Source organism: Mus caroli, unplaced genomic scaffold, assembly GCF_978045245.1.
Source record: "Mus caroli unplaced genomic scaffold, Mus_caroli_1 scaffold_5, whole genome shotgun sequence".
Lineage (NCBI taxonomy): Eukaryota > Metazoa > Chordata > Mammalia > Rodentia > Muridae > Mus > Mus caroli.
This window is the reverse complement of record NW_028227260.1, coordinates 108,184,069-108,206,013: the sequence shown is the minus strand read 5'-3', so window position 1 is coordinate 108,206,013 and position 21,945 is coordinate 108,184,069. Positions and strand designations below refer to the sequence as shown.

Here is a 21,945-nt window from a genome sequence, read left to right as displayed (position 1 = left end):
CAGATTCTCTGTGACTGTAGTTATAGATGGTTGTGAGCCACCATGTGGTTGCTGGGAACTGAACCTCTGTAAGAGCAGTTAGTGCTTTTAACTACTGAGCCCTCTTTCCAGCCCCCTCAAATTTTTCCTTACAAGAAAAAAATATACCTCGATTTTCTTGAACTCAAGAGTCTGTTTTCATAAAGTAGTGATCATGTGAATCTATATTGTCTTTAATATAATTATTTCTTTTTAATTATTCATCTTATTTGTTTCCATATCATATGATATCTCCCTTCCTGGTAACCCATCCACAAACTCTCCATTCTATCACCCGTCTTCCCCATCCGGTTTGCCTCTATGAGGGTGCTCCATCATCCATTTACTCACTCCTGCTGCATGACTCTTGCATCCCTGTATGCTGGGGCATCAAACCTTCACAGGACCAAGGGCCTCCCCTCCCATTGATGTCAGATAAGGCAGTCCTGCTACATATGCAGCTGGGGCCATGGATCTCTTTGGTTGGTGGTTTAGTCTCTGGGAGCTTTAGAGGTTCTGGTTGGTTGATATTGTTCTTCCTATGGGGTTGCAAATGCCTTCAGCTCCTTCAGTCCTTTTTCTAACTCCTCCATTGGGGACTCCATGCTCAGTCCAATGGTTGGCTGCGAGCATCATCCTCTTTATTTGCCAGGCTCTGGCAGATTGTCTAAGGAGACAGCTATATCAGGCTCCTGTCAGCAAGTGCTTCTTGCATCAGCAATCAGTGTTTGGGTTTGGTATCTGTATATTAGATGGATCCCTAGGTTGGGCCTTTCCTTCAGTCACTGTTCCATTTTTTATTTTTTTTATTTTTTTGGTCCCTGTATTTTCTTTGGATAGGAACATTTCTGGGTTAATAATTTTGAGATGGGTGTGTGGCCCCATCCCTCAATTGGGGGCTGTGCCTATCTACTGGATATGATCTCTACGGGTTCTAGTTCCCCTTTGTTGCCTATTTAGACTAAAGTCATCCCAGTTGGGTCCTGGGTGACTTTCTAGTGGCTATCCCCAGTTCCACACCCCCATGCTACATACTTTTTATTCAATTTCCTGACCCTGTGGGATTCTCTCCTGTCCCCCCATACCTGATCCTGCTCCCCCTTTCCCCTTCCCCTCCCCTCTTCCACCGAGGTCCCTCCCTCCCTCTGCCTCTGGTAATTATATTACATTCCCCCTTCTAAGTGGGATTGAAGCATCGTCATTTGGGTCTTCCTGCTTGTTAAACTTCCTACAGTCTATGAGTTGTATTATGGGTATTCTGAACTTTTTGGCTAATATCTACTTATCAGTGAGTATATCATGTGTGTCCTTTTGAGTCATTCAGGATGATACCTTTTAGTTCCATTCATTTGCCTGCAAAATTCATGGTGTCCTCATTTTTAGCAGTCCATTGCCTTAACTACTCGGCCACCTTGTCCCACATGGTGTCCTCATTTTTAATAGCTGAATAGTATTCCATTGTGTAAAGGAACCACATTTTCTGTATCTGTTCTTTGGTTGAAGGACACCTGGGTTGTTTCCAGCTTCTAGCTATTATGAATAAGACTGCTATGAACATAGTGGAACAAGTGTCCTTATTGCATGTTAGAGCATCTTCTGGGTATATGCCCAGGACTGTATTGTTAGGTCTTCAGGTAGAGCTATTTCCAATTTTCTGAGGAACTTCCAGATTGATTTCCAGAGTAGTTGTACTAGTTTTCAGTCCCATAGCAATGGAGGAGTGTTCCTCTTTCTCCACATCTTTGCCAGTATGTGCTGTCACTTGAGTTTTTTACCTTAGCCATTCTGTTTGGTGTGAGGTGGAATCTCAAGGTCATTTTGATTTGCATTTCCTTGATGACTAAGGATATTGAACACTTCTTTAGGTGCTTCTCATCCATTTGGTAGTCCTCAGTTGAGATTTCTCTGTTTAGCTCTGTACCACATTTTTAATTGGGTTATTAGTACCCAGAACCCACATAGTGGCTTACAGTTGCCTGCAACTCTATCTCTCATGAACCTGGCACCATGTTCTGACCTCCTCAGGTATCTGCACACATATAGCATGCACACACGGGCATACACACACACACACACACACACACACACACATATACACACATGGCATGAAAGTAGAAGGACTATTTGGGAAGAAGAATGCTATCAAGTGAGAGACAGGGAGGAAAGACAAGAGGTTATTAGTGGGGTAAATATGATCAGTGTGAATTATATACATGTCTTAAAGTCTCAAAATGAGATTCATTACTTTCTATAATTAATATGCATGAGTAAAATGTCTAAAAAACAAAGATACTTATACATACATTAAATGCTTATCTGTATCTCTAAATCTATTGTACTGAAGCATAGCAGGTATAAAGAATTTTATAAAAGGTATGGTGTTATTTTCAGTGATAAGTATAATTCCAATACCTACAAATTGGAGATCCTTTAAATAAACATGATGTGCCTATAAAAAGATCAATGCTTTTTATCAAAAAGTTAATAAAGTATATAGCCATATGTGGTTTAATTTCAGCACTTGGGAGGCAGAGGCAGGCAGGTATCTCTGTGAGTTATGGGCCAGCCTAGTTTGTATGGCAAGTTACAGGTCACTCAGAGCTAGTTACATAGTGAGACACTGTCTCAAACAAACAAACAAACAAATAAACAAACACTCCAAAAAGATGAAAAAAAGGAAACACCACATCAAAACAAACTAAACAAAAAGAATACACTCAACAAACAACAAAACAAAACAAAACAAAACAAAAAAGAATACATTCAAAGTTTTAGTATAAACTTCAGGAAATATTACGTGCTAAAAGATATAACACAGGGCAACAACAGGATATCTGAGAGAGGAGTCCTGGTGAGGAGCCAGTATTGATAGTTTAGCAGAAGCCAGAGGTCTAGAACCAGACTAATGGCTAATTACAATACACATTAACAAGAAAAGGGTATATAGTGTGTGATACACTGCAACTCCCATGGTGAGGTTTATTTATTTATTTATTTTGTGGGGAGGTTGCAAGGGCAGATATGGACGGACAGGGACATGAATGGTTTTGGGGTACATGATGCGAAATTCACAAAGAATCAATAAAAAGTTTAAGAAAAAAAGAATCATGGCAAAGAACTAAGACAATGGCTCCACTTCTTCCCTTTGAATTTCCTTAGCAGATGTTCAATGGTATTGGCATCTCTAATATATGGGGCTGCCATTTATCTTCAGCTTCATTTGTATAGCTTCTACACTGTGCCTTCTCAAGGGTAACTTTAGGTCACCTGATCATGATGCACACTGCCCCAGGCTTTACTTTGAAAGCTCCATGGGTTCATGGATCTTACATTCTGAATAGCTGGAAAAATTTATATGATGCTAATGTCTGCCAGAAGATCTATCAGTCTGCAAGCTCAGACTAAGTCTGTAGCTGCTTCTGAATTTCTAGTACATGAGCATCCTAAAATAAATCCGTCTTAGGAAGCTCCATCCTAAAAGGTTGAACATGGAGAGCTCATTTCTCAAGGTAAATTCTTAGTTATTAAAATAATTGCAACTATTTTACTTTTGTTACCATATTCACCTGTGATGAGTGTTTTGTTATTGTTTTCTTTTGCTTTTTCCTTACACTTAATTTCTCCTATTCTTCTACCTTGTGGTCCCTAGAGATGGAACTGAAGGTATTGGTTAGCAGCAGGTACCTGTTGACCAATTTATACTTGGCATTTTTTAATGGCTCTAATCTCAAAACATGCTGTTTTCCCAGAAAAAAAATGTGTATGCAACTTTACATACATACTTTTTTTCTGAGAAAACAGCATGTTTTTCAAAAGGTTTTATCTGCTTTTTACCTCTAATTGTTACTATTAACCTAGCCAAGTAGAGCTGGGAGAATCCACACAGTAGTCTTGGACTGCCTTGAAATTTCTTTCAGCAAATTAGTTCAGTAGTTTTAAGTTTATCTTTCCACAAAGATTCAGGAGAAGGATAAAATGTAGATATGTTCTAAACAAGAATGTAATATAAACAGTCTTTATTCAAAATCTCGATAAAGTCATGGTTTGTATCTTTTAAAACCTTTATAGGAATGTTGGCATTCCTATAAATATTCTGGTCTTCTAAACTTGCAGTCAAACTGTCCATTAAGTTCCTACAAAACTCTAGGCTTTCTCTAGACACTTTCTCTAATCTCTTCTTCCCACAAACCAGTTCCAAAATTTTAGTTACCATACAATCAAGTTTAGTCACAATAGTCTCATTCTCTGGTACCGGTTTTCTGCATTAATTATCCTTGTCATCACTGTGACCAAATATCTGACAGAAATAACTCAAGGGAGAAAATACTATTGATTCATGATTTCAGAGTGTCACTCCATCATGGCAGGGAGGCCATGATAAAACATAGAAGCTCGCATCATCTTGGCTAGGAAGCATAAAGAATTTTGGTTATTGAGGTCTCACTCCTCTTTAGTTCAAAATCAAAGTGTCCCCTGATACTCAAATTGTGGTTTTAATGCCTGGGAAAGAATAAAAGAGCATGCTGCATAGTCCAAGATATGATGCTACAAAGTAACATTCTCACTACAAAAGGGATAAATGAGATCATGAAAAAGAGGGAGAGAGTGAAGAAGTGTGGAAAGACAACACACCACACATTGTAGCTCCATGCCCAGCATCTAGGACACGTTATCATGTGATATGGATCCCATAGGTCTAAGGCATCTTCAGCACTACTGCCTTGCCCTTTGCAGTTCACATAGCCCTGCCTCTTGCTCTCTCTTGGTGACACTACCTGTGGTTCAGCAGATGCTTCACATTTTTAGCATCCTCAGTACTGAAGACTACACATAATTTAAAAGTTGAACTTTTCAACAATGTTGGAAAGATTAAGTCTACAGGGACTCCTCAAAATGAATTTAATACATTTTTATCATCAGATAAACAGACTTTTAGAGACCAACACTGGTGTTTTTTTTTAAAAGAGATTTATTTTATTATTTTTAAATTTGTGTGTGTGTGTGTCTGTGTGTGTGTGTGCGTGCGTGCGCGCGTATGTTCAGTATCAGTAGAGGACATCAGATCCCTTGTGTCCATTGCTATGTAGAACCTTTTCAACTACATGAGGTCCCATTTATAAATTGTCTCAGTACCTATGCTATCAGTGTCTTGCTTACCTATGCTATCAGTGTCTTGCTCAGAGTTTTTTCTTCTGCCAATTTGCTTAAGACAACATCCTGCTTTCTTATCTGTCAGATTCAATGTATCTGCTTTTACATTGAGGTCTTTGACTCATTTGTCCTTGAGTTTTGCACAGGGTGAGAAATACAGATCTATTTGCATTCTTCTACATGCAGACATCCAGCTAGATCAACACCATTTGTTGAAGATACTTTTTTTCTAGTGTGTACTTCTGGCTTCTTTATCAAAAATCAAATGTTCATAGGTGTGTGGATTTATTTCTGGGTCTTCAATTTGATTCCGTTGAAAACCATGTGTGTTTTATGCCAATATCATGCTGTTTTAATTGCTATAGCTCTATCATCCAACTTGAAATCATGGATGGTGGTACTTCCAGCAGTTATTTTATTATTCATATTTGTTTTAGCTATCTTAATTTTTTGTGGGTATTGTTTCCATATGAAGTTGAAGGTTGTTTTTTTTTTTTCAATTTCTATGAAGACTTTAGAATTTTGATGGAGATTGTTTTGAGTCTATAGACTGTATTTATTAGGATGGATATTTTCATTATATTAATCTTACAGATCCATGAGCATGAGAGATCTTTCTATCTTCTGGTATCTTCTTCAATGTCTTTCTTTAATGTCTTAATGGTTTTATTGTACAAGTCTTTCACTTGCTTAGTTAGAGTTATTCCAAGCTATGTTTTAGACTTCTCTGAATGGTGTTCTTTTCCTGTTTTCTTTCTCAGTTCATTTGACATTTATATATAGGAAGGCTATTTATTTTTGTGTGTTAATTTTGTAATCCTATCACTTTGCAAAAAGTATTAATTAGCTGTAATTAAAAGTTTCTTGGTAGAGTTTTATGGCCTTTTATGTATAAATCTGTATCATATGCAAATAAAGATGCTTTGTATCCCATTGATCTCATTCAGTTGGCTTACTGCTCTAGATAAGACTTCAAGTCCTGTAGTGTTTGAGTAAAAGTGCCCCTATAGCCTCATATATTTGAGTGCTTGCTCACTAACAAGTGGAACTCCTTGAAAAGGATTAGGAGGTGTGGCCTTATTGGAGGAAATATGTCACTGGGGGTAGGTTTTGAGGTTTCAAGACACACTGCCAAGTCCAGAGTCAGCCTCCATCTCCCCCCCCCTCCAACCCCTCTTTCTCTCCTGGCTGTCTATGGATACAGATATAGAACTCTTAGCTCTTCCTCCAGCACCATGAATGTCTGCATTCCCCCATGCTTGTAACCATGATGATAATGGATTAAACCTCTGAAACTGTAAGTAAGCCCTAATTAAATGCTTTCTTTTATGAGAGTTTAATGGTGTTTCTTCACTGCAAAGAACACTGACTAAGACAGAAGTTGGTACCAGGGAGCAGCGTATTGCTGGGACAAGCCTGATCGTGCTGCTTAGTAGAATTAGGAAAACAGCTGATTGATTTAAGTAGGGATTAGTGGGTCATACTAGTAGGAGCAGTGGTACTGAGAGCAATGTAGATTATGATGACCTAGCCCAAGAGATTTCTGAGAAGAATAAGTAAATAGCCTAGAGACTGTTCTTATGATAATTTGGTGAAAAATGTAGCTGCTTTCTGTCCCTGTCCAAAAAAAAAAAAAATCTGCCTGAGACTAAATTGAAGTGTTTTGGATTGATGTCCTTGGCAGGGGATTTTTTTTTTAATTGGGTATTTTATTTGTTTACATTTCAAATGATATCCCCTTTCCTGGTTTCCCCTCTGCAAACCACCTATCCCATTGCCCCTTCTGCTTCTCTGAGGGTACTACCCCCAACCCAGTCCCACCTCACTGCTCTAGCATTCCTCTTTACTGGGGCATCAAACCTTCACAGGACCAAGGGCCTCCCCTCCCATTGATGCCAGATAAGGCTGCTTCAGCTCCTTCAGTCCTTCCCCTAACTTCCACCATTGGAGTTCCTGTGCTCAGATGATTGACTGTGAACATCCACATCTGTATTGACCAGGATCTGGTAGAGCCTCAAAGGAGACGGCTGTATCAGGCTAGCAGGGGAGATTTTAAGATAGCCTTCTATTGAGCTAGAGAAAGGACCCAAAGAGTTGAAGGGGTTTGTAGCCCCATGGAAGGAACAACAGTATGAACTAACCAGATCCCCCAGAGGTCCCAGGGACTAAACCACCAACCAAAGAGTACACATGGAGGGACTCATGGCTCCAGCTGCATATGTAGCAGAGGATGGCCTAGTTGGTCATCAGTGGAAGGAGAGGCTCTTGGTCCTGTAAAGGCTCTATGCCTCAGTGTAGAGGAATGCCAGGGCCAGGAAGCAGGAGTGGGTGGGTTGGTGAGCAGGGGGAGGGGGAGGAGATTGGGGGATGGGGTTTTTGGAGGGGAAACCAGGAAAGGGGATAACATTTGAAATGTAAATAAAGAAAATATCTAATAAAAAAAGAGACAGCCTTCTATTGACTCTGTCTTGTGGTTATTAATGGCTACTCTTATGCAGATCTATTATAATGAAAAGGAGCGAGCAAAGAGGAAAAAAATACAGTTTGAGGAGAAAAAAGAACATCTGGAAGTATAATGGAGCTATGTCCAGTGCCTGAGGAGATAAAAAGTTCAAAGAGGAGCCTGATGCTAAATGGAATAAAGGGAGTGGTAACCTCAAAGGAAGGCCCACTCTGGTAACCTTCCATCTTATAAAAAGTAATTAAAGGAAAATTTAAGCATCGAAGAAAACCTTTGGAAACAGAAAGCTGATGAAATGTGTTTGAATGAGGGGGCCAAGTTTCTGACCCATCAGGTAGCAGAATTTGGTAGTTTTAGACAAGAATATAAGAAAGGAGTGGTAGAATCTCTTTTTACAGTTAAGAAAAGTTGCTGAAGCTAGGTGTATATCAGGGGTACCGCCTGCATGGAGGCCCAGAAAAGCTGTTGTGTGAAGCTGTGAAGCCTGGATTTCACTGGAGAACCCAAGATGTTGGAGATGCCAGAATCATAGGAGGGCTACAGACTAGGTATGGAATCAGCCCAAGAAAGAGAAGTGTTTTCAGTCAAAAATAAACTAAAAGGACTTGGAGATCTAAAGAGTGTTTTGACATCAGACATGGAGATGCAGGGTTTGGAGTTTGCCCAGCTGGTTTTCAGTCTTGCTTTGGTCCATCATTTCCTCCCTATGCTCCCTTTAGGAACAGTAATATATATTTTGTGCCATTGTATGCTAGAAGTATTTGATCTGCTTTTTCACTTTGATTTTACAATGGATTATAGTTATAAGATGCCCTTGAATCTTAGAAGAAACTTTGAATTTTGGACCCTTAAATAGTGTTGAGATTGTTATATACTAGGGGGACTTTTGAGGTTGAACTGAATGGTTTTTTTTTTTTTTTTGCATTATAATGTACCCTGGGGGCAGGGAGTGGAATGTGGTGGTTTAAGTAAGAATGCCCCTCATAGGCTCATAGATTTTAATGCTTGGTTACCAGGGAGTGACACTGTTTGAAAGGATTAGGAGTTGGAACCTTGTTGGTGGAAGTGTATCACTGGAGGTGGCCTTTGGGTTTCAAAAGCCCATGCCAAGTCCAAAGTCTCTCATTCTTTCTGCTGCCTATGGATCTAGATGTAGAACTCAAATTGACCTATCACCATGTCTGTCTACATTCTGTCATGCTTTCAGTCATGAGGATAATCTATTAAACCTCTGAAGCTGTAAACAAGCCCCAGTTAAATACTTTCTTTTATGAAAGTTGCTGTTGTCATGGTTTCTCTTCATAGACATCTCTCAGAACACTGACCAAGACAAGTACTATATTAAATAGGTTTGGAGGAAGTTGGAAATCTTATTTTTCCCTAATTTTAGTTGGCCTACTTGGTCATGTTGGATGATCTTTTTTATGTATTCTTGTGTTCAGTTTGCAAGTATTATATTGAGACTTTTTGCATTTATGTTCATAAGGGAGATTGATGAGTAATTTTGTTTCATTGATGGGTTTTGTATGACTTTATGTATTAGGGTAATAGTGGCCTCATAAAAAGAATTAGGAAATGTCCCTTCTGTTTCCATTTGTAGAATAATTTGAAGAGTGTTGCCATTAACTTTTCTTTGATGGCCTGATAGAATTCTGTGCTGAGTTCATCTAGCCCTGAGCTTTTCTTAAACGCTTCTATTTGACTAGGGATTGTGAGTCTATTTAAAGCGCTTCTCTGATTTTGTTTTAACTTTGGTAGATCCTATTATCAGGAAATATATCTGTTTCTTTTAGATTTTCCAATTTCATGGAGTACAGATTTTTAAAGTATGTTCTTATGATTCTCTGAATTCCATCAGTGCTTGTTATTGGATCTCACTTTTCATCACTAATTTTATTAATTTGATCATTTCTCTCTTTTTTAGTTAGTTTGGCTAAAGGTTTATGAATCTGATTGATTTTTCTCAAAGAACCAACTCTTTGTTTCTTTATTTTTTTATTGCTTTGTTTCATTGATTTCAGCCGTGAATTTGAATAGTTCTTCCTGTGTACTCTCCACTTTCCCCAAAGCAGAGGACTGAATCCAAGGCCACTGAGCTATATCCCCAACCCCCCTTCCTGTCTGTTCTTTATGGGCATTGTTTCTTCTTGTTCTAGTGCTGTCAGGTGGTCATTATATTACTAATATGAGATCTTAATATTTTATGGACACAGTACTTTAAACTTGCATTTTATAATTGTCTTCAGTTTCCCATAGCTTTGGGTATGTTGTGTTTTCATTTTCACTCAATTCTAAAAAGGTTTTAATTTCTTTCTTGATTTCTGTCTTGACCCAATTTTCATTCACTAGTTAGCTGTTCAGTTTCAATGAATTGCATACTTTCTGGTGTTTCTGTTGTTGTTGATATCCTGCTTTAATCCATGGTGGTCAGATAGGATGTCATTTCAGTTTTCTTGTATCAATTGGGACTTATGTGGCATACTATGTGCTCAGTTTTGGAGACAGTTCCATGAGCTGCAAAGAAAACAGTATATTCACGTTTGTCTGGGTGGAATGTTCTGGAGATGTCTTCTCGGTCCTCGTGATTTATGGTGATATTTAAAGCCAGTACCTCTCTGTTTACTTTTGTCTGTACTGGCCAGAGTGGGCTACCAAAGTCATCTACTCTTAGTGTGTGAAGGTCAATATGTGACTCTAGCTGTAATAATGTTTCTTTTATGAACTTGGGTGCCCCTTGTATTTGTGCATAAATGTTGAAAATTACAATATTCTCTTGGTGAAGTTTTCCTTTAGTAAATTTGTAGTGTCCTTCCCTATCTCTTCTGATTAATTTTGGTTGGAAGTCTGTCAGATGTTAAAAATGACTACACCTGATTGCTTCTTGTATCTATTTGCTTAGAATACCTTTTTTTTCATTTTTTTTTTATCCACAGCTGATATGTGTCATTGATGGGCAAAGTACGTTTCTTGGACACAACAGAAAGATAGATTCTGTTTTCTAATCCATTCTATTGATCTGTGTCCTTTTACTAGGGAATTGAAACCATTGAGAGATATTTATGCACAGTACTCTTTTTTTTTTTTTTTTTTGGTTATTTTATTGGTGGAGTCTTGGTGTCCCCTCTCCCCATCCTTTCATTTACATTCTGGGATTATATCTTAAAGGGTTTTGTTTTGTTTTTGTTTGTATAGTTAACCTCTTGAGACTGAAATTTTCCTTCTAGTATCTTCTGAAGTGGAACACTAGACAGAAATTGCTTAAATGTGGTTTTATCTTGAAATATTTTTCTTTCTCTGTTGATGATGATTGATAGTTTTGCTGGTTACAGTACTATGAGCTGGTATCTGTGATCTCTTTAGAGTTCATAGCATATTCATCCAGGCTTTCTGGCCTTCAGGGTCTTCATTAAAATGGGTGTTATTCTAATGGGCCTGCCTTTATTTGATACTTGGTCTTTTCCCTTTGAATCTTTTAATAACATTTCCCTGTTAATAACATTTCCTTCTATGCAAGCTTTGGAACGTTTGCTATTATTTCCTTGTTCAATATTTTTAGTGTTACATGTCATGGGGACTATCTTTTCTGGAGCTTTCTACTTGATGTTCAGTATGCTTCTTATACCTCGCTAGGCATCTCTGTTTTTAGACTGGCAACATTTTCTGTGGTTTTGTTAGAAATATTTTCTGCAAAGAAACCCTTTGACCTGGATTTCTTCTTCTCTATACCTATTCTCATAGATTTGGTCTTTTTCTATTGTCCACAGTTTCTGGATGTTTTGTGACTGGATTTTTTTTTTTTAAATTCACATTTTCTTTGACTGAAGTATCCATTTCTTTCACTTTATGTTCAAGACCTAAAGTTCTCCAATCAGTGGATAATTCCTAAGTCTATCAATATCCTTGGGTTTTTATTTCTAGTTTTATTTCAATTTGCCTTTTATTTAGCGATTCTATTTCTTTTCTAAATTCTATTTTTCATGCCTTGAAATGTTTCCATTATTTTGTCCAACTTTTTTGCAAGTAGTCCCTGCTTATTTCTGGAAGAGGCATATTGTCTGGGCTCTTCATGTCTTGTTTGTTTGTTTGTTTGTTTTGGGTGTGGTGGTGGTGGTGGTGTGTGTGTGCACATGTGCGTTCATAAGCATGTGTGTGTTTGGATTTAGACATCTGGATTTATTATGTTTAAATTGTCTCTTGGTATATCTATACTCTTTTCTGTTGGATGGGTTTTCTGTTCTTCGATTGCTCTTGCTCATTATGGGACAAATATGCCTATTATGGACAAGTATGGTGGCTGTGGTGTCCTTTGTGGATTGTGGTTCTGTTGGTTGTGGGGTGACACAAAGGAATGGAGATAAGCTAGGAGAGAAGTCAGAGAGGAGTATTTCAAAAGATCTAGGGGCTCCTGGGTTAGGACCAAGAAGTGGAGTCCCCAGGGAACTGAAGTTGGATGGGAAAAAGGCTCTGCAGCAGCGTTAAGAAGTCTGGTGTCTGTAGTTCTATAAGGCTTTGGCCAGGGTAAAGTGTTAATAACATTTCTCAAAATGCCCTGTTATTTCCTGTATCTGAATATGAGTCTATAATTACTTAAAAATTAAAAGTATAATTTAAAAACTGGACAAATAAACAATGCTTTCAAAAATAAGTTTCTTATAAATATTATTCACAGCAGGAATAAATGATGTAATTGAGCACATAGAAGAACATCTAGTTATCTGGCACTCAAAGCATATCACTGGGAGGACAGTTCTTGTATGAAAATCAAATGGAGTTTTTTTATTGTTTGGGAATTTTATACATGACTATAATGTGCTTTAATCAAATACCTTCTCTCTTCCATCCTTGCAATTCCTTATAGTTCCCTTATTCTCTTTCAATCACAGGTACTCTATTTGGGGGGGAGGGCTGCTTACTGCTACTAGTATGTTCATGGGTGTAGGACCATCTAACTGAACCACTAAATAGCCTTTCCAGGGGGCATGTCCCTTCATAATAAAAACTGTTATCTTCCTCTCCTGGCCTCCACCAATTGCCTATAGTTCCTTAGCTTGATGTTGGATCTGGATTGATTTTGTGTAAGTCTTATGCATGAAACCACAGCTGCAGTGAGTTCATGTGTAAAACTGCCCTATTCTCTCAAGAAACAGCTTCCCAGTAGTTATTATCTGCTACATTTGGCTATTACAGTCTTTCTTCCACATCTTCCATGATGATTACTATATCTTTGAAGGAGAGGTTTTGATATAGGAATCCCATTTATTATTGAAATGGATTTTCCGTGATTCTAAGATTTTAGATTTTACATTAATGTACTTTGTTCTTTCTGCGAGTCAAGTATGTAGTTTCTGGCTTCTGTACATGCATTTTTCTTTTCTGTCTCAAGATTTATATGGTTATAGTTTTGTAGGTTTCCTTTTGGGTCCTCTATTCTATTCTAGTTTTCTCCACAAGTGTTTTGTGTTGGTACCACACTGAATTTTGTTACTATGGCATTATAGTATAGTTTGAAGCCAGAAATTAAAACTGCTAGAAGAAAGTACAGGAAAACACCTTAAGATATTTTATAGGTAATAATATTCTAAGTTGGACTTTAGTAGCTCAGGAAATAGATGCAAGAATTGATGAATGAAATTGCTTTAAATTCAGAAGTTTCTGCAGAGCAAATGACAGAGTGGAAAAGTAGCCTACAGAATTGAAGAAAACTATTGCCAGCTATTCATTATATGAGGGATTGAGATCTAGAATAAAAAGTAAATAATACACTCTACAAATGGTCAAACAGACTCTCTCTCTTTTCTCTTTCTCTCTAACAGTATCTCTCTATGTAGTCCAGGACTCCATTAAACTTATGACTCTCTTGTCTCAGATTCCTAGAACTTATGCTACAAATATATACTATAGTTCCTAGACAGACAGTTCCTAGAAATATACACACATGAAAAAATATTAATGTCTTTATTCATCAAGGAAATGCAAATTAAATCTTCTTTGAGGTTCTGTCTCACCCGATTCAGAATGACTATCAAGAAAAGAAGAACAATGTGGAGGAGGATGTAGGAACAAGGAACCCTTACATAGTGTGCAGGGAACCGAATGTCGACTACTGCAGAAATCAAAGCTCCACTAAAAGTCAACCATAGTACCATCCTAGATATAGCTATACCACTCCTGAGTGTATAACTAAAGCTTATAGTAGATACACTTGCCTGACCATTGTCACTGAAGTACTAGTTACAATAGTCAAGTTAGAAATATGTACCTCTCATGAGGCAATGGATAAAGAATGCATGGTATATGCATACAAATTATGTCAATAAACAAGCAAATTAATTTAACAGTTCAAAAGAAGAACTACAAATGTCCAATACATATTTGGAAAAACTGCTCAACACCCATAGCCACTAGGGAAACGTAAATTAATACCATATTGGTGTTCTAGCTTAGCCTTGTCAGAATGTCTATCATTAAGAAAAGAAGAAATGCTAATGAGGATGAGAAAGAAAGAAGTATACACTGCTAGTAGGAATGCAGGCTGTTCCTTAATATGGAAGTTACACAAACCAATAAACAAAAATGAACTACAAATAGAATTGCCATATGATTCACCTTTACTGCTCTTGACCATATATGTGAAGGGTTTTAGGTTGACATACCATAGAGATGCTTACACATCTGTATTTACTGAGTCACTATTCATGATAGCCATGATAGAAATGGTGAGCAGATAAAAAAATGTGATACATATATGTAATGGAATTTTATTTATCTGTAATGAAGAATGAAATTATGATACTTGCAAGAGAATGGATGGAACTGAAGATCATTATGTTAAGCAAAATAAGCTATGATCAGAGAAATATATTGTTTTTTTCTCATGTTATAGTCACTAATCAATCAATAGATCTGTAATATATGTGTTATATGTGTAATAATATATAATATTTTCATATATACATGAAATGAAAGTACAAATGGGACTATGAGGAAGAAGAGGTCTAAAGGAAAGAGGGAGGGTGGGACAAGAAAAGTCACAATATATGTGGCATGAGAGTAGGAGGGATTTGGGGAAGTGGGGTATCGCATCAGAGGGGTAAATAAAAATAAAGGTCTCTGTCTCTCTGTCTCTCTTTCTCTCTCTCTCTCTCTTTCTCTTTCTATCTTTCTCTCATTGTAAAACCCATTAGTTTGAATGCTAACCAAAAAGAAAATTGATGGACTTAGTATCACAGAATTTTTTCAAAAGTCAAGGAGCTTGGTGCTGGGTCGCAGGCAAAAAGGATTGTATATTTTCATCTAATTTTACATCTAGAATATGGGAACTTTTAGCCAGTTAAGTGAGTTAAACAGGTCATTTTTGAAAGATCTCAGAAATATCAATAATAGGCCATGGCTAGATTGGTTAATTTCTTTTCAACTTTAGATATTTATAATGCTATGAGAAATGCCTTAGGAAGAGTTTACAAACTGTTTTCACTAGATAAATATGAACGTTTTTCAAGTTTTCAAGAAAACTTGTTTTTAAGAAAGCACTTGTAAGAAAGGACAGATCTGTGAGTTATTTGTGATTTTTCTCTTTCATATTGTCTCTGATGCCCATTTAAATGGATACTTAGATCTACTAATTTCTGAATATTTGAACTAGAATGTCCAGTGCAATAAGTGTTAGTAGAAAGCCGAGTAGCTTTCAAGTGTCTTGATCTTGTTGACAGCAGAACGCACAGCCTCACTGCCTGCCTTTTCCACACTTGTATCTGAGTCCTCCTTTCTAGAAGTACAAACTCAGACCCAAAACTCCTCATATTTAAAAAGTATGCCCTACAAATTTTTAATGTTCTGATACAGACTAATCATCTACCATGTTAAAAATGTGTATACTACCCTTTATACAAAAAAAAAAAAAGAGGAGAGATTCATATGTCTAGTTGGTTATAAAACCATAAATCTTTCTTTAAAAACACACAAGAAAAAACATGCCAGAATATCGGGTATAAAAGTGATGTTTAAAATCTAAATTTAAATTGTTAATGAAATGTGTGAAATAACTACTTATACATAAAAATAATGGGTTTTGTGCTACATTAGACCACTGTGTGCTTTCATAACATATTGATTGTTTTTCTTATGTATTAAAAAAAAACTCAAACCAATTCTGCTAATTAAGCTTTTCTTGGCTAGGAGCTCACTTGGATCTCTGACAGTTCCTAGTTAAAGCCCAGTTTGTGGTTTTTGACGGCAAACCAAGACCCTCTTGTCTGCTTCAGTAAAACTGGCTGGTTTTCATCCCTGGCATTATTCTGTGGATATCCTCATCCCAACAAGTCACCAATTGTCTTTACCATGACTTAACAGTTGTGCCAACTTTTTTTTTTTTTTTTTGGTCACTTTTGCTTGAGACAGTAATACCAGTGATTTTTTTCTTTATTTGGCTTTCATTTATGACAAATAATCTCAAGACTGGGAATCAGTTTTGTAGTGAGTTGATCATGTAAGGGCAAAGCAAGTAAATCAAAGCGTCTAGATGAATTTGTGTATGTGTTTTGGCATAAGTTTTAATTTTTCAGTTTACAACAAAGAAGCTAAAAGTACCATAGACAAGTAATATTTTAGAAAATGGTTTGTCTACAGGGTACAGTTTAAAAAATAATGGTATGTGATATGAATAGAATTCTTGCAATTTTGTTCATATTTTAACATGCCTAGAAACAGGAAATGAGGCCGAGTCAAGTATGTTTAGTGCTTATATTAGTAAATCCACCACATCTCTTTTCTAGGTCCTTATCAGAAAATAAATGACCTGAATATTTTGTATTTGCTTCATACAGAATTTGAAAAATGCTTCATGGTATGTTCATTTCAAAAAGATATTACCCAGAGTAACTTCTTGTTAAATTCCTTAACTATTTACAGAACCTCAAACTAAGACAGAAAAGAAGTGATAAACTTTGTAAAAAATAGAACTATTCTTATCTCTCTGCATATGGTTTAATATTTTCTCTGAAGTAAAACTTTCAGTCTGTGACCTTGAGAAACCCAGAAAGTAAATGCAAACAGTAGAGGACCGAAGGTCACCCATCCTCTCTACTACTTTCCATAAAGGGTATCAAATATTCATCCTCACAGGTACATGTCTTCGTAATAAGGCAGATGGGAACTAAAGCAAAGGCAACTCCAAATGGGGGTGGAGGCACATGAAAGCAATAATTTTGAATCTTTGACATTTGTTTTGAAACTACCTTACTACCCTATACCCTTTACCATCTGTCTGTTATCCCTCCCAACACCCACCTCTGTCTTCCCACAGGGCTCCATTGTCTGCAGTTCCTGTTTCTCAGGGGCGGAGCTGTGGGAGGCAGCCATGGGTGCCATAATAGGCACCTGCGGCTAGCACAATGGGCTGTGGGTGCTTGTGGGAGAGACAGATTGATGTATTGTGCATGGGGGAGGAGGGCTGTCACTTGAATCCATGTGAACCCAGGCTTTAGGGGCAAGGGAGATTGACAGCTTTTGTAGGTTGCATTTCTTTTTCAAAGCTTGGCTTTAATAGACAGTAAGTTTGGGGCCCCAGGCTTTCACTCCCATAATTCTAACAGGGCAATCACGAGCATTCAGCATTTCTTTTTACCCCCCTTGTTCCGCATTAAATGATTTCAGTAAAGGAATGTGCAGCATTAATTAGAATTTGTTAGCAGATACCAAGGGGAAAAGTTTCTTCACAACAACTATAGGAGGTGTCATTTGTACAAAGACTTTTTTGTTTTCTTTCCCCATTACATTATCACTGCAATATGTAAGGTAGTGATTCTTTTCATTTAAATTAAGTGGAAAGCTACTAAATCTTGTTTTATTCTCCAAAAAGAATAAGGTCCTTAACACTTATCTTTTAACTTCTTTCATTTCCTAAGGTTGGTGTTTACTTTTGCTTTCAGTCCAACCCATTTACTGGTCTGTGAGGTTGTGTATCCAGTTTTGTGTACCATTGAGCTCTTACAATTGCAGGCAGCCCACTGTACTGATATAGAAAGATTGTTACCAGGGAAAAATGGCCACAAATAATATTGGAAACCATTGATATACCAGTCCCCTTTTAGTAATGGTACATCAAGAAGTGCCAAAAATTAGAGTCATTTAGGTTCATATCCTAGTGTTTTCAAAAGCCATTTTAACCTTACCCATAACATCAAAGTTATGGAATGATGGGGCAGTGGCCAAAGAATGTTTTTTTTTTCCTATAGAAAACTCATTCCTAAACTACGTAAAAATTTTAAGCATCATCTTCACACTCACATAGCACCATTTTCTTACAGTTAGTAAAAAGGATCTCTTTATTTTGTATCTATGTTTTATTCTTTGACATCTATCTAGTATGAAATCTAATGTCAGATAGACATGTCCTATAAGCATGTTCTTCAGTGTTTGGAAAACTGATGAAACGTTATTAACATTTTTGATGTGATTCTTGTAACATCTCTCCTGTATAAAATCATTTTCCACCAATGGGAAGAGTTGAAGGCTAATTGAATTAAAGTTTTCCATTTAATTCTTTTATTTAAATGTGTCAGGACAACAGTGAAAAATATTAAGTCTATCCTGAATTCTCAGAGAGAAAATATTCCCACAGAGTTGTCTAACTCTGTCTATAACAATTTGGTGCAATGGCTTTAAAAGTAGTGGGGTGATAATAATTAGGGTGTGTGACAGAAATTTCAGTGTTGGATTCAACATTTTACTGTGCAGGGCATGAAAATTGCCAAGTGGGGGCTAGTCAGCTCTAAGTACTAATTAACTAATTAATCAGGTGCTGAAACCAAGTGAATGGAGGATACCAGCCAGACAACTCAAGCCCAAGCAGAGGGTTGCACTCTTTAAAAGACACTGCACTCTTTCTTCTTGGTTTTTAACCCAATCAGAAATGAGAGAGAGAGGCGGGGGAGGGGCTAGGTGGGGGTGGGTGGGTTATGGTGCAAGCTTTTCACTTAGGAAAAAGTAAGATAAAAACATGTGCCTCTGATAATGCTGTAAGGCGCCCTGAGTAGGTCTGTGGCTGACTTTTCAGTCAAGAAGTGTTTTTGGTTTGGTGGGAGCTGTATAGAGAATTCTGTCTTCCTGGGGTTTATGTCTATAGTACATATATATCATATACATCATATACATCTACATCTACATGTATACATGTAGGAGAATGAGAAACATGTCTCTTGGGGAGCTGATCTTAGGTCTTTTGCCTCATCCTTCGTTTATGTAAATGAGAAGCGTCCAATTACACATATGGAAAAAAGGTTTAATGAATCGTGAAAAGCCTGGTTTGTAGAGAAAGGGCACAGTCTCTTCTCCTTATTTCCCTCCTCCTCCTCCTCCTCCTCCTCCTCCTTCTTCTCCTCCTCCTCCTCCTCCTCCTCCCCTCCTCCTCCCTCTTGACCTTCAGATTTCACTTAGAAACATGTATTTCTTTTCAGGATGATGATGCCCATCATTTTTTTTCACATACTAATTTTAATACTTAAGAATTATCAAACACTTTTCTAGAAGATTGAAATTTATATTTGTAAGGTTTTCTGGATACTTAAAATATTCTACACTAGAAACTACAAAATTCTGATTTTCCTCCCCTAAATTTGAAAAAAAAAAAGATTACATGTCTGTTTCTACCCCCTTTGATGTTATTCTTGGCTCAACTTTAATTTCATGTTTTGTTTGTTCTGGAATTGCTTGCAGTGAAAATGGGTTGCAATATTAGAAAGGAACTAATACTGAGTTCAAAGAAAAGGCAGTCCTTCTCCATAACTTACAGCTTAGTTTGGTATTACATTTTAACTAGCTGGAATTTTAGGGTGTTGGAAATTAGGCAATTCTTATTTTACTTTCTTTTCAAAAAGAGTCTGAATTTTGTGCTGCAGTAGAAAGTTCTTTTTTAGCTTTCAGTTATTTTCTTTCTTCTTTTCTTACTGTTGGTGTCCTGAGTAGTTGGAAGTGGATCACACAGAACCCCTTACCATCCCAAGTTTTAAAATGATATAAACCTTTACAGTAAGACTAAGGAGATCAGTGCTATGTCTGGCCATCCCTCTTAGAATCTGATAAGTATGCAACTAGTTCCAAAGAAGTATTGTGAGAGAACAGCAGGGCGCCTCGCAATCATGACCTTCAAGTGCTTCTAAGAGACCTTCAAGTGTTCCTCAGAGACAAGGTTCCTCACTGAGCATCTGGGGAAACTGAGGTCTAAAAAGCCGAGAAGGGAGCAGTGACCTTTTCTCCCTCGACAAAATACTGACCGAATTATGCCACGTGTTTCTTCTAAGTGTAGAAGCCAAAGGGTCCATATCGCCTGTCTAGTTAACTAAAGGGATGGGTCTTCCACTCTACTCCTCAGCCTCCCTGATCAGCGCCCCAGACGTGAAAGACAACAGAAAGTTGCTCCCCTAATCCTCTGTGACAACACAGGGCTGTAAAAAATTCACCAGCTCATTTGGAAGAAGCTGACAAGTCCACCCAAAAAATATTGTGTGCAAAGGGCCCCCCCCCCCCCCCCCCGCGCTGGCAGAGCGCGGCGTGGAAGGGAGCTCTGCAGCGGGCCACCTCCGAGAGCCCTCAGTGCAGCAGGCGCGGCGCTAGCGAGTGCCGGGGCGGAGCGGCCGGCTCGGGCCTGGCCCGCGGAGGCGGGGAGGCCGCTGCGCCGCGAGCCAGCGAGCGAGCGGCCGGCGGGGGACAGCGCGAGCCCGGAAGCGGGAACGCAGGGACGCCGGCGGCGCTGGAGTTCTGGCCGGCCGGCCGCGGAGGCTGCAGCCCGGGGGCCGGGCCGGGTCCGGCCGGCGGGGCGGGGCGGGGCGGGACCAAGGTCCCGGGCGGAGCTCGCTCGCTTGCTCGCTCGCACGAGCGGTCGGAGTCTCGGCTCCCGCGCCCGCCCGCCCGCCGAGGGGCGCCCGTGAAGGTGGCGGCGGACGCGGAAGGCGGAGGGCGGCCCCGAGCCTGAGGTGAGCTGAGGTGGAGGCAGAGGAGGACGCGGAGGCTGAGGCTGAGGCGGAGGCGGAGGCTGAGGCGGAGGTGGAGGTGAAGGAGCCGCAGCGGGCACAGTCGGCGGCCGAGACCCCAAGGGAGGGGGGCGCGCGGCCAGGAGGAGGAGGCGGCAGAGGCGGCGGTGGCAGCGGCGGCGGTAGCAGCGGCGGCGAGGGATGGAGGACCAGCCGAAGGACCGTGAGGCCGAGGTCGCCGGGCCCTGGTTTTCTAAGTGGGAGCGCCAGTGCCTTGCAGAGGCGGAGCAGGCGGAGCAGCTGTCCCCGGAGCTGCAGGAGGAGGCGGCTGCCGATGCGGCGGGGCTCAAGATCGAGCGCCAGAGGCTCTGGCACCTCTTCCAGATCTCAGCCACGGCAGTGGCCCAGCTCTACAAAGATTCCGGGTGCCAGCAGCCAGGACTCTCTATGTGGGACCCTTTCCAGAATGCGGCCAAGGCCGTGACCAGCCTCTACAAAGAGAGCGGGGATGCCTACCAGAGAAGTTTTGAACTGGGCGTCCAGGTTGGCTACCAGCGTCGTGTGAGAGACGTGCTGGAGTGGGTGAAGAAGGGTAGGAGCGTCATTCGTCGGGAAGACCTCATAAGCTTCCTCTGTGGCAAAGTTCCCCCCACACCCCCGCCTCCACGCACCTCCCGGATGTCCCCCAGGCCACCGGCGGCTGCCTCCACTCAAGCTGCTGCCACTGAGTCCAGCGCACCTGTGGACGTCGATCTACAGCCCTTCCATGAGGCCATTGCTCTCCATGGCCTCAGTGGTGCCATGGCAAACATCAGCATGCGATCTGGCCCTCCAGGTTCCCCATCTCAAGATGGAGGTATTGCCAGCAGTGGGCGATGGAAAAGTAGCTTCCTCGAAGATGATCCTAACTCCTTGAGCTCAGAAGAACTAGCTCTCCTCCTGGACAGTGGGGGAGTCCGCAAGCGCACCTCTGCCCAGTTTGGTGATGGCGCTACAGACTCTTCATTGCACAAGCGTAACCGAATGGTCTAAACTGCCTCTTTTCTTTGGTTGCCCACCATCCACCAATTTACTGCTTGACAGTCAACTTGACCATCAACTTGCTTGTTGAAACCATACCAGAGACTGCAGATCTTCCTTCTCCAAGTTAAAGATTTCTATCAAGTTTACCATAAAGAAAATTTAAAAGTATTCCAGAAGAGGCTTCCTATGACTCTGACTTTCAAAAAATATAACTCTATGACAGAACATCAAATATCACATAGTTAGCAATATCATTCAGACTTTAAAGCAAAACACATCCAGTGAGGGTGGGAGCCTGGTTTATCTTGTTCAAGTTGTTATTTCTTT

At 39.5% G+C, this 21,945-nt stretch overlaps 1 protein-coding gene across 1 annotated transcript; it reads left to right on the top strand.

Moving 5' to 3' along the window:
* The first annotated feature begins 20,582 nt into the window (after positions 1-20,582).
* Hapstr2 (HUWE1 associated protein modifying stress responses 2) lies at positions 20,583-21,945 on the top strand. Its single transcript, XM_021152631.3, has one exon. The coding sequence runs from the start codon at positions 20,797-20,799 to the stop codon at positions 21,625-21,627; it is 831 nt and encodes a 276-aa protein (XP_021008290.1). The 5' UTR covers positions 20,583-20,796; the 3' UTR covers positions 21,628-21,945.